General features: G+C 33.1%; 1 protein-coding gene across 1 annotated transcript; it reads right to left on the reverse strand.

The window, feature by feature from the left end:
• Window positions 1-15,674: 15,674 nt before the first annotated feature.
• LOC122302444 lies at window positions 15,675-16,725 on the reverse strand. The gene is made up of 2 exons (XM_043113706.1): window positions 16,632-16,725; window positions 15,675-16,376 (listed from the first exon to the last, which is right to left on the reverse strand). The coding sequence occupies exons 1-2, from the start codon at window positions 16,708-16,710 to the stop codon at window positions 16,003-16,005; spliced, it is 453 nt and encodes a 150-aa protein (XP_042969640.1). The 5' UTR covers window positions 16,711-16,725; the 3' UTR covers window positions 15,675-16,002.
• Between the last annotated feature and the right edge of the window lie 373 nt (window positions 16,726-17,098).

Here is a 17,098-nt window from a genome sequence, read left to right on the forward strand (position 1 = left end):
CCATTACTCGACCTACTTATCTACAGGATTACGTCTATCCGACCATACATATGGAGTCCACTGCATCCTCATTCGCTGCATCAGTTTTAGGTACTGCTCATCCTTTATTTGTTTTTCTTTCCTATTCTCGTTTCTCTCCTTCTTATCTTACCTTTTTAACTGCTCTCACCACGTCTGTTGATCCTTCCTGTTACTCTACTGCCATTTGCCACCCTCATTGGTGTGAGGCCATGTCTGCTGAGATCCGAGCCTTAGAGGACCATGCCACATGGACCATCGAACCTCTTCCTCCTAGTAAGAAACATATTGGATGCAAATGGGTTTTCAAAACTAAACTCAAAGTAGATGGTTCTGTCGAGAGGTACAAAGCTCGGTTAATTGCCAAATGTTACACTCAAGTTGAAGGTCTTGATTACCATGAAACATTTACTCCAGTTGCTAAAATGACCACTGTCCGCTGCTTACTAGCCGTCGCTGCCACCAGAAATTGGGTCATTCACCAACTTGATGTCAACAATGCTTTTTTACACTGTGATCTTGATGAAGAGGTCTAAATGACACCCCCACCTGGTTAATTCCCTAAAGGGGAGACTCGTGTGTATCGGCTACGGAAATCTCTATATGGTCTAAAGTAAGCCTCCCGCAACTGGTTTTTTAAACTAACCACTGTACTTCTTGATGCAAGTTTTCATCAGTCTTAGGCAGACCACTCTTTATTTACTCTTTTCTCTCCCACTAGCATCACCATGGTTCTCATTTATGTTGATGACATCTTAGTTGCTGGCAATGATATTTCTTAGATTGATGTTTTCAAATGCATTCTATCTACACACTTCAAAACAAAGTATCTTGGCTCCCTCAAATACTTCCTTGGTCTTGAAGTTGCTCGTTCTCAGATCGGCATTTTTTTTCAACGAACGCAAGTATACTCTTGATATCCTGACTGATAGTAGCCAACTTGGTGCTCGGACCACACTCTCTCCCATGGAACAAAACTTGAAGCTCACCGATCATGATGGCTCTCTCCTCACCGACCTTGGCGCCTATCGCCAACTGGTTGGCTGCCTCATCTATTTGACTATAACCTGTCCTGATATTTTATTTATAGTAAATATTCTTAGTCAGTTCATGCATGCTCCTCGCGATCCACACATGTAAGCCGCCATTTGTGTTCTACGCTACCTCAAGGGTAGTCTTGGTCAAGGCATTTTCTTCTTCTCCTCTATTCCTTTACATGTTACCGTTTACACTGACTTCGATTGGGCTAGTTATCCCATTACCCACCAATCCACCACAGGGTTCTTCATTCAGCTTGGCACGAGCCCCATTTCTTGGCGAACAAAAAAATAGACGACAGTGGCCCGTTCCTCCGTTGAAACTGAATATCGCGCCATGGCAGTCACTACTTGCAAACTCATCTGGCTTAAACAACTCCTCACAGATCTTGGTGTCTCTCATCCCGAAACCTATCAGTCTTTATTGTGATAACCAATCCACTCTCCATTCATCGCTCACAACCCTATCTTTCATGAGCGCACCAAACACATTGAGATTGATTGTCACATCATTCGTGATAAAATTTGGGCCGGCCTTTTTACCACCGTTCACACCTCTTCTCATGAGCAAATTGCCGACATCTTCACCAAAGCCTTGGGACAGGAATTTTTCCATCTCTTTTTCCTTAAGTTGGGCATTACGAATCTCCATACACCAACTTGAGGGGGAGTATTGTCAGGATCACATCCCACCAAATTAGCCATTCCCTGATATTAGCATTTTTATTGTAATTGTAATTATTTCATTCCTTTTTTAATTGTTACCATAGAAGAACAAGGCATTTATCTATATATTTTACATGTTCCTACACTGTAAATATACTTCTCAGAAATATTGAGCTCAATTCTTAACAATGTGGATATTAACTACTCAAATATATATATACAAGTGTAATTCAATTTCCTTTACATGACTTTTCAGCTTTGAATGTTTAACTCTAAGCAAAAAATGTTGTACTTATTAATTAAAATTGGATCACGATCTCTTCAAATTCTTATCTAAATTTGAGAATGTCAAGTGAGAAATAGAAAGACACATAAAATGAGACTCATTGTGACACCCCTAAGTTCCCGTGTGATTTGACATTGGGATGTTGGCCGCATGGGTCATACACCTCTCACAGAATGTGATAACAAGTGTATGCGTACATGCAAAAATATGATGTGCAATATTCAAAGTGATAAAAAAAAAAAAAAGTCATTAAAGCTAAATAACAGTACCAGAATAGATTTAAATTATACCACCACAAATTATCCACAAGTCACTTGCCTCAACATGCTTGTAAAGCAATAGTTATGATGTGGAACCTATACTACATTCATGTGGCTGAGACAGAAGCCAAAAGGAGGGATGATAAAGTTTGGGTAGCCAGAGGTCTAAAATTTTAAAGAGAGTGTTACGAGCCAGAGAGAAAATAGGAGATGTGGAGAGTGATGGGGATAAAGAGATAAGGGAAAAGGGGAGGCGACAGAGGGGATGGGAGATTGACCAGCTTGAGGTGGTGGTGGTGGCTGGCTAGGCTACAATTATGGTAGTGAATCACAGAGAGAGAGAGAGAGAGAGAGAGAGAGAGAGAGAGAGAGAGAGAGAGAGAGAGAGAGAGAGAGAGAGAGATGGGGAGGGGTTCTTGATGTAGGAGAAAACAAGAGAGGGAGGCAAATGTGCTTTTGGCAATATACGGTGTTCAGGCATGGAGGACGGTGGCGGCTAGGGTTTTGAATCCAAAAGCTTTGGGTTTCAGGACTAAGAGAGGGAGGAAGAACAAAGACAAGTCAATGAGGCGAAAAGGCTTAATGACAAGAGGTGGTGCAATAATAGCTGGAACGACGTGGGTGGCGCGCAACAAATCCAAACCACAAAGAGAGAGAGAGAGAGAGAGAGAGAGAGAGAGAGAGAGAGAGAGAGAGAGAGAGAGAGAGAGAGAGAGAGAGAGAGAGAGGATAAGAAAATTTAGCCTACAAGGAGCGGTAGTGGTGTGTTGCATCCAAGGGAATAAAAAATACAACAGAGAGAGAATGACAACGAGAGAGCGAGAGGGTGATGGAGAGAGAAAGAGATGGAGGAGAAGACTTACCGGTGACTCCGTGTGACGTCACTGGTGATGGTGGGACAAGGTTTGGGCTACGGCAGCATAGAGGGAGAAAGAGAAAGTATGAAGAAAAAAGCAAGAGAGAGAGTTATTGGTATAAGGGGAGGAAAATAAGGAAACTGAACCCTCATGGTGGGGTGAGGGGGTTGAATCAAAACGGTGTGTTGCACCTTTTCCTCCATGGGCTAGATTCAATGGGTCTTGGGCCTAGATTGGATTGGGCCTCACACTCACTAAGGGTATGCTTGGGGAGTGAGATGAGATAAAAAATTTTGTGAATAATTATAAAATAGTTTTTGAAGAGTAGTGAGATAGTTTGAATTGAGTATTTTTTAGGTTTTGAGAAATGAGAGAGAAAATTTTGAATAAAAAATATTATAAAGTTAATATATTGTTAGAAAGTGGGTTTGTAGCCATCGTTGGTAGCTACCGCTAGTTGGTTTTGTATGTGTGTGCGTGTATTTTTTTTTATATGTATTTTTTTAACACTATTTTTTTTTAAATCACAAAGTTATTTAAAATCATTTACTTAATTATTAAGTAAAAAAAAAAACCCAACAGTAGCCCCCAACGAGAGCTACCAGTGGGCTCCCCAGCATTTTCCTTGTTATAATATAGTTTGATAATATTATTTTTGTTTTGAGATTTAAATTATTTTTTATTTTTTGTTTAAAAGTTTTAGAAAGTTGTAATGATTATTTTGAAAACGTTGTAATGATTAGGTTGAAATTGTTTGTATTTGAATTATGTTTGTGAAAGATATGGAATGAGATGAGATAAAAAGATATGAGAATTTTGGGATGGAATTTTTTTCCAAACAAGCCCTAAATGCTATAGAACCCACTTCATGAGATCCTCGGATCATTTTCTTCTAAGATGAGTTCATAGATAAAATTAACGAGTAATGTTGATACACATTGAATGTGTATATCACGGGAAAGATATATATCTTTGCGCAGTAGTAACTTCTGGCCTTTATCTGCCATTTGATCGAATTGCTTTTCCATGCCCATTGAACAGGAACTCTTGACTATTAGTTTGTAATCCCAAATATGTACGAACTTATGGCTTATGCAATATATCACCTGAAACTATACCAACATTTAGGGATAAGAGAGTTGGTTGTGTTTGTGTCATGTTATGTTATAAATATTCGACCATATGAGTCAATCCAAACCTGACATGTTTAATTAAATGTACCAGACTCTAAAACTTTAACACAACCTATTAATGTATTTTTTGATTAATTATATTAGTGGATTTAAATACATTAATTAATTAGTTTCTCTATTTATGCATGTGTAGTACTTATGTAAAATAAAAGTATACAAATTAACCTAATTAATACAAAAGTTTCTTAGCTATAGTTTGCTTTATATAAACATGTGCAAAAAAAAAATTCCAAAAATTAATTTAACATTTCCTTTGATTTATCGATCACGACGATGGTTTTTCACCTGACAGTAAAATTAATACACTACATGAAATGATCCTTGTAGAGAAAATCACGTTTGCTTCTGATCCCCCAAGTAAAAAGAAAGATCATAAGAGTGTGAGAGGGATAAAGAAGAGTGCATGCGTATAGTGTATGAATCCTTCTTTCTCCTTTTGAATTGTGTGGTACTGCCCATTTCACACGGACATACGCGCACGTTTGGAGACCAATTCTAATATTTCCCATTTACCTCAAACATATTTTTGTTTTAGAACAACCAACCAAGTCAAAATTAGAAGTGTCTAGGAGCTAAGAAATTAAGAAATCAAAAGAAGTCTCACAATTTCACATGGCGCCATGCCTCTCTCTCTCTCTCTCTCTCTCTCTCTCTCTCTCTCTCTCTCTCTCTCTCTCTCTCTATATATATATATATGACGTATAAGGTAATTAGTTTACCATGCAACAATAATAATACCAAATCCACATATATATCATATTTTATGAAGAGGAAGATATTGCAAATGATGAAGCAACTAAACCTCATTTGATTAAACATATGAGATGAGATGAAAATTAAAAGTTAAATAAAATATTATTAAAATATAATTTTTTAATATTAATTTTGTTTTAAGATTTAAAAAAGTTGAATTATTTATTATATTTTATTTGAGAGTTTAAAAAAATTATAATAATTAGATAATATGAGTTGAGACGATAGTTGTGTGACCAAGCGAGACATTCTTAAATTGATTCATGATATATAGTTGTTATATAAAACTAGTTTGGTTTTTTCAAACATAAGTAAAGATCGATGATATAATAAATGATTTTGGATTTTCTGCCCGGAGTTCTATCATCTGGATTTTAAGATAGATTTAATAAAAATATTATATCTATGAGCAATGCTATGTACAGTTCTCATTTAGAGATTGCAATGCAGATTTAAATAATTTTATTTTTAAAATTTTTTAAAATTACAAAAATATCATTCTTAAAATGATATTTTTTCTCATTTAATTAAAAGTCTACACAGAAATTGCAAATATAATTTCTCTTCATATATAATACGGAGACACTAAATGAACATTAGTCTTGAGTATTGTCCTGATCCAAACCAATAGTACTCCATGTGTTTTCCAATAGTACGGAGACACTACATGAGCATTAGCCTTGTCGTGTTTTTCAAGAAATAATTATAGATTCCATTAAAATACGGAGCGTTTTCAGGCAATATGTTGCCCTAGCCTTGTGTATTTTCACGGGTTGCATTGTTCCACATTAATATTGAAAGTTATAGTACTGCTGATCATTAATTAAATATTCATGCATCTATTTGTATGAAATTAATCTATTGTAGAGTACTCTCAGATTATTATATAAAACTTATCTAGAGTTAATAAGTACATTACTACATAATGCCTTTTTTTGTTTTGTTTTGTTAAAACTCCTTATTAATTATAACAACCACGAGCCTCCTTATAAATTCCATTAAATATCTGTCGACTCCCTATCTACGTACTGGTCCTTTCGGCTCATCTTTAATGCATGATTCAATGTCGTTTCCATCTTTTATGTTGTCAAGATCATCATGAGTAAGAGTTATGGCCGGTAGAGTACTACATTTGTTACTAAGGAGAGCGAAGACATGCATGTTTTTGTTTTGGTTTGTTTTTATTTTTGACCTTTTGGGTAGAGTACTACATTCATGTCTTAGAAATTGAAGCAGAAAACTTAAAGTCATCACACTACAATAGAAACATTTTTTTAGGATGAAAAATTTTGTCCTAGATTGTAGGGATTTCGTCCCTGGACAAAAAAAAATTGTCCCAAGGTCGTCCCTACATCACTGTCTCAGTAGATATTTTGAGACAAAAATCATCATTTCGTCCCAAAATATATCTTTAGGGACGATTTTGAAATTGATCGTTCGATGCCGTTCGAACGGGTTAGTTTTTGGTCACGGTTTAATTTCATTCCAGAATGAAGTTCGAATGGTTACTATTGGACGTTCGAACGCAATTAAATTGGTTGAATGGTTATAAAAATACATTCAAATGATCACACATTTTGATAACGTTCAAACGGTATAAAATAGATATTCGTTCGAACGTTAAAAGAACAGATCGAATGGTAAAGGGATCGAACGGTAAAGGGATCGAACGGTGTTGAGTTATGTTTAAACGGTACGATAATAAATTGCATTCGCACATTTTTTGACCAATCTGATTTCGTTCGAATGGCTCAATCAATAATATTCGAACGTTACATGGTCGTTCGAACGAAAACTATTTTATTAAAACCCCATAATAATAAAAAACTAATTTGACATTCATAATATTTGAAAAACATACATTAGAAAGTATTTAATACTCACGAAAGTTTTATAACAAGTGCGAACTAATAAATAACCATGAGATTGACATTGTTCATACATAATTAGATAATGTCATAATCTATACGTAAAAAACCATCAGTTGCTTGGAGGCCTGTACTATTGCATAAGTTGCTGCATTTGGAGTTGCATTTCTCTCCTGAACTGTTCTTGTTGTTCTTTATGTTTTTTGAGGTGCGTCTCCATCTCTCATTGTTTCGCCAATTGAGCATCTAACTCATGCTGCCTTGCAACCAATTCTTCGATTTGAATTCTTTTGCGTTATAGAGGCTGCAAAGGCAGACCTGGAAGAAGAGGAAGAGGGAGAAGATTTTACACAATGACCCAAACCCCTCAAATATCCTGAACGTTGACCCAGAACTTGTATGAAAATCTCAACATCATTTGTTGAGGAGTTTTGATCTGACGCAGATTCAGCATGTATGACAACCATTTTATCCTACACATAAGATAAATAGTTAATATCATCATAAATATTATAATATATTTATTTAGAAAAATTTAGAATACTACATAATTTTCATGAGCATTGGGATGACTCTACTCTCCATTACAATTAGTATGTGATGCTGAATATAATTTTGTCAGATCATAATTGGCATCTGAATCTTGCTATAATAAATATTTGTTAACTATATACAACTAAAAAAAATAGCAATACCAATTTCTTATAGAGGCAGTGGAAAGATCTTGAACCTGCATGATGATTAATCTTCAATTTCGATCTATTTGTTTTGTTTATAGAAATTTGCTCCTACATAGGAATTGAAAATATTAGAAAGCGAAATTAAAAATAAGACGACTAAAATAATTAATTTAATTATACTTTATATGCTGGATCATCAAACATGTCACAAAATTTTTTCCAATCAGAAGATTTGACATCTTGAAAAGGATGTTGGCATGCATCTTCCATATTCCCGAACTTATTATAATACTCATGACACTTCGCCTTATATTTACGGAATGCATTACTCATAAGCTCTTCCACAGTCTTACGCTTCTCTCTCCGACCAAAATTTAATTCGAAATCATCCTGTAAAAAAAATTTAGACAAACATATTATCATTTATAATATTCTAACTTTAAGTAAAATAAAAAAATTTATCAACTAAATAAATGTTTTAAACATTATCAAACAACACTTCTTGATAAGCTCTTTAACATCTTGGGGGATTTTCTTTCATGAACTTGTTGCCAAAAGTGCATAAGTTCGTGTAAGAGCACCCACATGAGATGTAAGCCAAGCTATTAGTTGTCCTTCGCCTCCGGTATGTTCGTCAAGAATGTTAACCTTGATCTTACCCACCTTATGATATTTTTCCAACGTCACACCTCTAGTAGTGCCTCGACCTTGACGAGATTTTACTGTGAACTCATTATGATATATAACATTGTAATCAATTTTCTATTATAATCTAATTAATAACTTTTGTGACTATTAGAATTTTACCTTGTTCTGTAGAGTTAATCTCTAATGGTGAGTCTGAATGAGAGTTAGGAACAGGTGGAGATGGGATGCGGACTTCCTTTCTTTTTGGAGGCATAATTTCATAAAACTGATACAATATTCATTAAGTAAAATAGTGCTCATCATCACGTAATGTGAAAACATAATTCATCAATCACTATCTGTATCAGTATCATTTGAAAATTCAGTCTCATCATCTGTAGATACTTCAGATGAATCAACATTTTGCTCAAGTGTCGCATCAACAATTTCAGCCTCAATATATTCTCTATTTAATGGAATCATCTCATACTGGCTCAAATCCACAAACAAATTAAAGACGGGCTGACTTTCTTGGTATGCTTCTTGAGTAGAGGCATCATCTTCTTCTTCATCTGGCCCTTCCGCCTGAGGGATAACATCACATATATTTTTTGGAGAATATTTTTGTATTACTCGCCATTGATTTTCTAACTCCGGGTCATCTAAGTAGAATACTTGAGAAGCTTGAGAAGCTAAAATAAAAGGATCACTTTCGTACCATTTTTTTGATGTATTAATACTAAAAAAATATTCATTATCACGGACTCGAGTTCGATGATTGCTTAAATCCCACCAATCACACTTAAACAGATACACTTCAATCTCCTCCAAATATTTCATTCCAATTATATCAACAATAACTCCATAGAAATCAATATTTTCTCCATCATGACTTCCCTCGACTAGAACACCACCATTTTGTGTTTTCCTATAACAATCTTGATCCATTGTGTGATACTTACTTCCCCGAGAAATACATGCTGAATATCTTGTAGCGCGTCTTGATGGACCACGTGCTAATGCATACAGTTCATCCGATATATTATTTGAATTATTCGCATACATTTGTACAACCTACATATTGAGTAAAATTTCTATTATATCAATAAAAAACAATCAATATTTTCTGAACTATTGGATGAGTAAAGCATATGTAATGTCATTACCCGTTGTTCAAACCATCTCAGGAATTTCTCTTCATGTTTTTGGTTTGTATCATTTACTCCTAGTTCCTTGAGCATGTTAATATGATCATTGAAATTGATGATTACCATATGTATTTTATATTCTTAGAATTTTGCGAAAGTAAATGAGCGAATATTAAATTAAGAAAAGATTAGAACTTACTTCAAATTATTCTCTATCTCAGGGAAATTGTTTAACACGTACCATTGAGCTTTCTCAAACTCTCTTCCACATAAGTCATAACCACACGCTGCACTAAGTGGACGTATTTGTTGGGAAAACACAGAAAACACATTTCGTTGTCTTGCTCGGTCAACGTCAAAGTTTCTTTCCGGCCGATCAATTCTAGTGTCAACTTCGTGGAAATATTTGAAATAGAATGTATGCCATTCATCATCAATATATACTTCTGCAATTGATCTTTCTGGGCGAGCCTTGTTACCAACTGTACGTTTCAACTTTCCAAGAAATCGTTCAATGGGATACATCCATTTATATTGAACTGGTCCTGCAAGTCGAGCCTCACGTGGTAAATAGACGGCTAGGTGAACCATGACATTGAAAAATGACGGTGGGTAAATACTTTCTAGCTTACACAATATTATGGGAATTGTGATATTTAATATCACATATATGTTATATAATACTATTATATAGAGAGCTCTATATAGTATATTATATTATACTACATCATATAACTTATACTATATATAATATAATATAATCTATTAAATGAAAATATACTATATACTATATTAAAATAATAAATATAGTAATTATGAAAAATTATAATGATAAAAAGTACCCACTCGAAGCCTTTTCCTCTACGTACCGATATTCTTCTTTTTCAAAGCCATTTACCGTTTAGATTTAGGTTTTTGATGGATTATTTGTTTGAATTAGGATAAACTGATTTATCTATCAATACTCATCGTAGATTTGCTTTAATCCTTTGTAGGAATGTTTATTTAGGTTTCTATTTGATTTATTTTGGTGAAAATCTATGGAATCGAAGGATTCCATAGATTTCAATGGCTGAGTCGACTCGGTTTGAAATCCCAAATCGATTCGAATACCATTCGAACGTTTATTTAGACGTTCAAATGTTCAGGCCAAAACAATGCAACCGTTTGACCGTTCATGTAAATAGCGTTTGAACGGTATTCACCGTTTGAACGTTGTTTTAAATGTTCAAATGTTATGGCCAAGTGACAACTCGTTTGACCGTTCATGTAAACGTTCAAACATTACAGTGACTGTTCGATCTCTATGTTGAGTGTTTGAACGGTAAACGTTATACATTTGAACGTTGTTTTACACATTCAAAATGTACAGTTTTACAGTTTGAGCATTATTTTAGACGTTCAAACAATATAAAAGATTTTAGTAATATTTATTAATTATTTTTTTTCCATATTATAGTTTCAATCAATTTTAATTAAAAATAATTTTTATATTATAATACAATTAATGCCGTAATTTAAAAATATAAAATTTAATATTAATGTTTCTATTAATATTAATCACATTAATATTAAATAAAGTGATATTATTTATTAAAAGTTATTTTGTTCACAATGTCTCACTTTATTAAATTGCTATTCGTTGATATGTATTGTGAATAGTTATTTAATGTATTTTTATTGTTAATGTTGTGTATCTAATTTTTAATTGTAAATTTCAGGTTGATTATAATGTCTTCTTCTAGGGCGGGACGTAAGCGACGTAATTCTGGTGAGACTAATAGTGGTCCGGTCAGGGAGATGACTGTTTTACTAGAGCGACCAGTGAAAATTTCTGATTTCCAGAGTCTTGTCTGGGAGGGTCATTCACTACCATCAGTCTTCAGCGATCGTGGTTGGGGACCTATCCTAGATGCGCAGGAGGAAGCATGGTATATTGACATTGTTGCTGAGTTCTATAGAAAGCTCGGTAGTGCCAACCCAGATGACGGAGGGGCCTATATGATCTCTGTCCGAGGAATACCTGTTGTATTTTCACGGGATGGACTTGCTGAACATCTCAGTATTCCTAGGCTGCCAGATACATATCCGAATGTGGTGCCTAGAGAGTCTGATCCTTCAGCTGAGGCTGAGACAGCTGAGGAGGAGGCATCAGTTTATACTGATGAGGTTGATACCCTTACTGATCATAAGGTGAGGGATTTGGTTGTTGGTCCAGATGCTCAACCATATGACGGGATGAAGAGTATCAAACAGACAGATTTATCTTCTTTATTCAAGATTTTGAATTTGATCATTGTCAACAATATTGACCCTCGGCAGCACAAGACAGAGTTTGGCATTGATCAGACAAAATTTATGATATGGGTCGCTCGTGGCATTCCTATCGACTTGGTGGGATATATATTCGATATGATTCGATCAGAGTCTCAGTATATTTCGATGGATATACTACCATTCGGAACCCTGATCACCCGATTTCTACTGTTTACTGGTGTTGTACCTGATGTTGCCAAGCGTAAACGGGAGCCGATGGGACCGATAAACAACACCACCCTCTCACGTAGCATGGGACACTTGAAACTGCGTCTTCGTGGACATGTTCCAAAACCGGTTGATCCTCAGAGAGATGCAGAGCCGGGAGATCATGAAGTATCAGCTGCTGAGACATCCACGTAAGCCAAGGCATCAATAAACAATGTTACTCGTGAGGAGATGGTCGAGATTGTACGTGCAGCGATCAATGAACATACATTAGCGGTGATCGATGCAGTGTGTATGGAGATCTATTCTGCTGTGTCTATGCTTCGTACACAGTTTGATGTCATGTTTGCGACTCAGGTCACCATTAGTACTCAACTGACACAAATGGAGGAACGTATAGTTGCAGTCGAGGAAGTGTGCAAAAACTTGGGGTCTTAATTAGTACCTTCTATCTTTTATTTATTTATTTTTTGTTTTAAGCATGGACAATATTTTATATTTTTTAAATTCAGTATTTAATTATAAAATAGTATTATTTTATATTTTCTGAACTAATTATTAATTTATATTATTCCTATTATTTAATTAACCAATTTCTTATAATTACTAGTTAATATAAATATAATTCTACAAAAAAAAAATCCTGGTCATCGTTCGACCCCTTCAAATCATGTTTGAACCGTGCTGTTGTATCATTCGAACGGTTAAACTTTAACGTTCGAACGATGCATCAATTTTCCTCTAAAAAAATTTACTCAACGCACCAAAATTATGTTCGAACGGTATAATTTATAGATTCGAATGGTGAATCTTTAGTGTTCGAACGATTAACTTAGTTAGGACAAAATATTTCGTCCCTAACTAGACCGTTCGAGCGGTCTGGACATTCCTTCATTTTTTGGGAACGTTCCAAAATCTAACTTTTTGGGACGATTTTCATTTCATCCCAAACCAAAATTGTACCAAAATCTCTTTTTTGTTGTAGTGTCACTAGTTAGTGTCAAGACATGGTATGTTTAATTAGTTGGATCAATTAGCTCTGATTTTATGTGATCCGTATACCCATAATGTTTAGGTAAAAGAAACAAAAGAGCAAAATATTACAAGTTGATTACGATCAAAATGATTTTTTTCCAACAAAATTCTAGTCCATAAAAACATTCTATTGTAATGAAAAATAAAAAAAGCACACATACATATACTTGGGTGTGCATGCACACAAATATTTTGTCGTTTTATAAGAAAACTGTTTAATTATGGTTAATTATTTTTTACTAAAATGATTATTTTTTATCAGAATTAGTCTATTTTCGTTATAAATATTCATGTATTCTCATCACAAATAATTTGTAACAAAAAAGCACAATTTTTTCTCACGCGCTCTCTGATATGTGGCCTTATGAATTTCTTATTTGGGTAAGTAAGTTTAATTATAAAAAAAGATATAATCACATGTTTCTTTATAACTTAAAATAAAATAAAAAATTATTGATTTTTTTTTTTGAAGAAAAAAAGACTTCAATAATTAATATTGCCAATGCGCAATGTGTTTCGTGATGATGATTTGATTATAATTACAACTAAATTAACCATGCATAAATGTAAGTTCCCAAGGAAACTGTATATAAAAGTTCGATGTTTAAAATGTTGTCGTTCTTGTCTGCCCCGAGAAAAATATCACGTCCTTATCTGACATGTACCATGAACGATCTCATGGGTCTCATCAAGAAGGGTGCACTAGCTAGCAGCGGCCTTTAATTTGTTTTATATTTTTTTAATATATTTAAAAAATAAAAAAATACATTAATATATTAAAATTAAATTCTTCAATTATTAATAAAAAAATTTAAATACATAAGCTATCAAAATAAAGTAATAAACTCAAACGATATATTAATATTTTTAAAAAACGAAAGGGAAAAAAGAAGAAAAGATTCTTACAAAAAATAATTTTTTAATAATAAATTTTATTTTTTCAAATAAATATATAAAATTTATATATTATATATTTGTATCTAATATTACTATATAAAATTGATACATGGAAAAGTATTCGTGATGGTCTTACGTACCCAGGAGTTTAAGTTTCAACATTTATATATGAGTAACATTTAATGCTTTACATTTTTTTGGGTGTGTAAGGAGTAGTATCCATTTTGAGAAAAAAACAAAAAAGGTATGACTTGTAATGAAAATTGAGCTTTTTTTAATGTGGATTCTTGTTAAGATATAAAATAAATAATAAAATTTATTTATTTTTATCAATTTAGAATTTTGAGATAAGTGGTAATTTTATATAATATTAGAGCAGAGGTCTTGAATTTGAATATTAATTCTATACTCGATCCTATTTAATTAAATATTTCATGTGTTAGGCCACTCATTAAGAAAGAATCTGACTCACACGTGAAGAGGAATGTTAAGATATAAAATAAATAATAAAATCTATATCTTTTCATCAGTTTAAACTTTTAGCTAACAAGTAGTGATTTTACAGTTCTGGATATACTCCACCTATTTTAAAGAAACAATAAGAAATTTATATACCTACAATAATACAAATAATTTTTCAAATGAGAAATGAGATACACACAATACTCTTCATAATATTTTTCACAATACGTAATATAAAATGAGAATATTTTTGTAAAGTAGTGTTACTTTTATATAATATTTTACAATATTATTCCTTATTTTAAAATATAATTATGAAATATATTATGAAAAATATTATGTATTTATCAATTTTCTTTTCGAATGAGAGAGACAGTAAACATAACATATGACACATAGATGTCAGCGGGGAGGACTAAATTGAAGATTTAAAAAAAAAAAAATAGGAAAAAAAAAGTCAATAAGCCTTATAGTTATGGTAAAATGATAACACAACTTTTTAAGTGTCAGATTTCTTGGGGCACGTGCTGGACGACAAATAATGCAGAAAACCATGGCTGTGTGTGTATATATATATTAAAATAAAAATGTTATATGGAGTCATTTTTATAGATTTTTTTATATATTTTAGTGATATTATTAATTGTATATTAAAAAAATTAATTCAATCAATTATATTAATAAAGTGAAATATGTAAAAGTGATTATATATAAGATTACTCATATTAAAAAGAATAAAACCAAAGTAAGTCACTTTTATATAAGAATCGCACGTATAATATCCAACACCATATACCATGCATATTTTGGATCTTTTAAGCACCTTGTTTAGCTTTACCGCAAAGTATTTAAGTTAATTTAATTATAGAAAATTAAATTATCTCATCTCATCTCATATAATTATTATAATTTTTTAAATTCTTACATAAAATATAATAAACAATTCAATTTTTTCAAATCTCAAAACAAAACTAATGTTAAAAAAATTATATTATAACAATAGTTTATTTAATTTTTAACAAAACATTTTATCACATCTCATTTTAACTGTATAACCAAACGTGATCTTAGATTCAAACCACAATTCATCTCATCTAATCATTGCAACTTTTTTAAATTCTTACACATATAAAATAAAATAAAAAATTTAATTTTTTTAAATCTTAAAATCAAAATAATATTAAAAAAATATACTCTAATAATATTTTATTCAATCTTTAATTATAATTTTAACTCATCTCATGTCAATCTCATTTCTGAAAACATACAAGGCTAATAGTATCGCATTTTTTGTCTTTCTTATTAGCAAATATCAATTAACCAGAAGACTAATAGAAACACTAATGGAGTCCCTCCATTGCATCAGACAATTAACTTAAATAACTAAAGATGAAGAAGAAAAAGAAGAAGAAGATAGATGAAGCTTTAATTTCCCAATACTGGCTATGCATGCTTGCATACATACATACACACATACATACATACATATATGTATGGTTGATTATGTTTCGATCTTTTTCCAATCGATGAGGTTGAAAAGGGAAAACACATTTTGACTTAACAGAAAGCGAACCGATCGATCGAGGATGATCGATACATATTTTTTATTATATATATATATAGATGACCGTGCATGGCTGATATATATAGATCAAACAGTACTGCTTATTCCGATATAAACTTATTATATTAATTTCCTGCAGGTGCATATATATATATATATATTGCTTACTAGTTGGATTCAGGATTCGGACCACTAGGAACTTCATGAGCAGCAACTTCATGGTACTGTCGATTCGTGGAATTCTTTGTATGTTTTGGATGCAATTCCATTGTACTGGAGTACTGCTCATCCGTTGAATAAGGAGGAGGAAGCGAGAGGAGTTGTCTGGGCAAGGATAACTGATGAGGAGCTAACTTGGACCTGATCTTAGGGAGTTGTGAAGGACGATGAAAGAGAGTAACAAGCAAGAAAAGCCCCAGAAATAGCATCCGTACTAGTGCTAGAGCTGGTGACTTTTTTGAGCTTTCATGAAAAAGTACTGCGTTGCTGCCTGCTGATCTTGCCATTGAGTTAGAACCAGAAACCAGCTCCCCCAAGTCACCTGCAGGAGATCAATATCCATGAAACGGACTCAACACCTAGTATAGGAAGGAAAAAAAAAAAAAAAAGACTTCAGAAAGAGTTAAGAAAACTTGGGTATAAAGTACAGATATATATATGGATGGGATGAGGTTTGAAAGTAAGTACAAGCAACATTTTGTATGAAACACGCTATGGACTTAATAATAAAGGAGATTCCACTAGAATAACCTAATTGCCCCTACTCTTATCATTCAAGTTCCACAGATATACCTACACACACATTGTTGAACTTTGATCAGCACTTGATCAGGAACTTGGAAGCTGCAATCATTCCAAAGCCAAGTGACTAACATATATATATACGTGCATGTCTTGAAGTATTAGTACTGTACAGGGTTAAGTCTAGTTGAACATATATACATAAAATCATGTGGTTTTCAATTTTTAATTCGAAGGTTATTATGGTAATATTGTCAAAACCAAAGCAACCATTCAACTTGAGGAAGCGGCCTGGTCATGCATGCTGCAGAGAAAAAGGAATCCTGAAAAAAATACAACTGCATGTATAAAGTGGGTGATGATTGAATTATATATGAGGGAGATAGCCACGAGGTGGTGGCTTTTTCTTGCTTGGCTGGTTGCAAAAGAAATCCCCCTTTTTTTGACTTGAAGAGCACTTGGAAAATTACAGTTGATGGGTCACTACATGCTTTTTTATCCAATTTGAATTAAAGAACACAG

This window comes from Carya illinoinensis, chromosome 1, assembly GCF_018687715.1.
Source record: "Carya illinoinensis cultivar Pawnee chromosome 1, C.illinoinensisPawnee_v1, whole genome shotgun sequence".
Taxonomy (NCBI): Eukaryota; Viridiplantae; Streptophyta; class Magnoliopsida; order Fagales; family Juglandaceae; genus Carya; species Carya illinoinensis.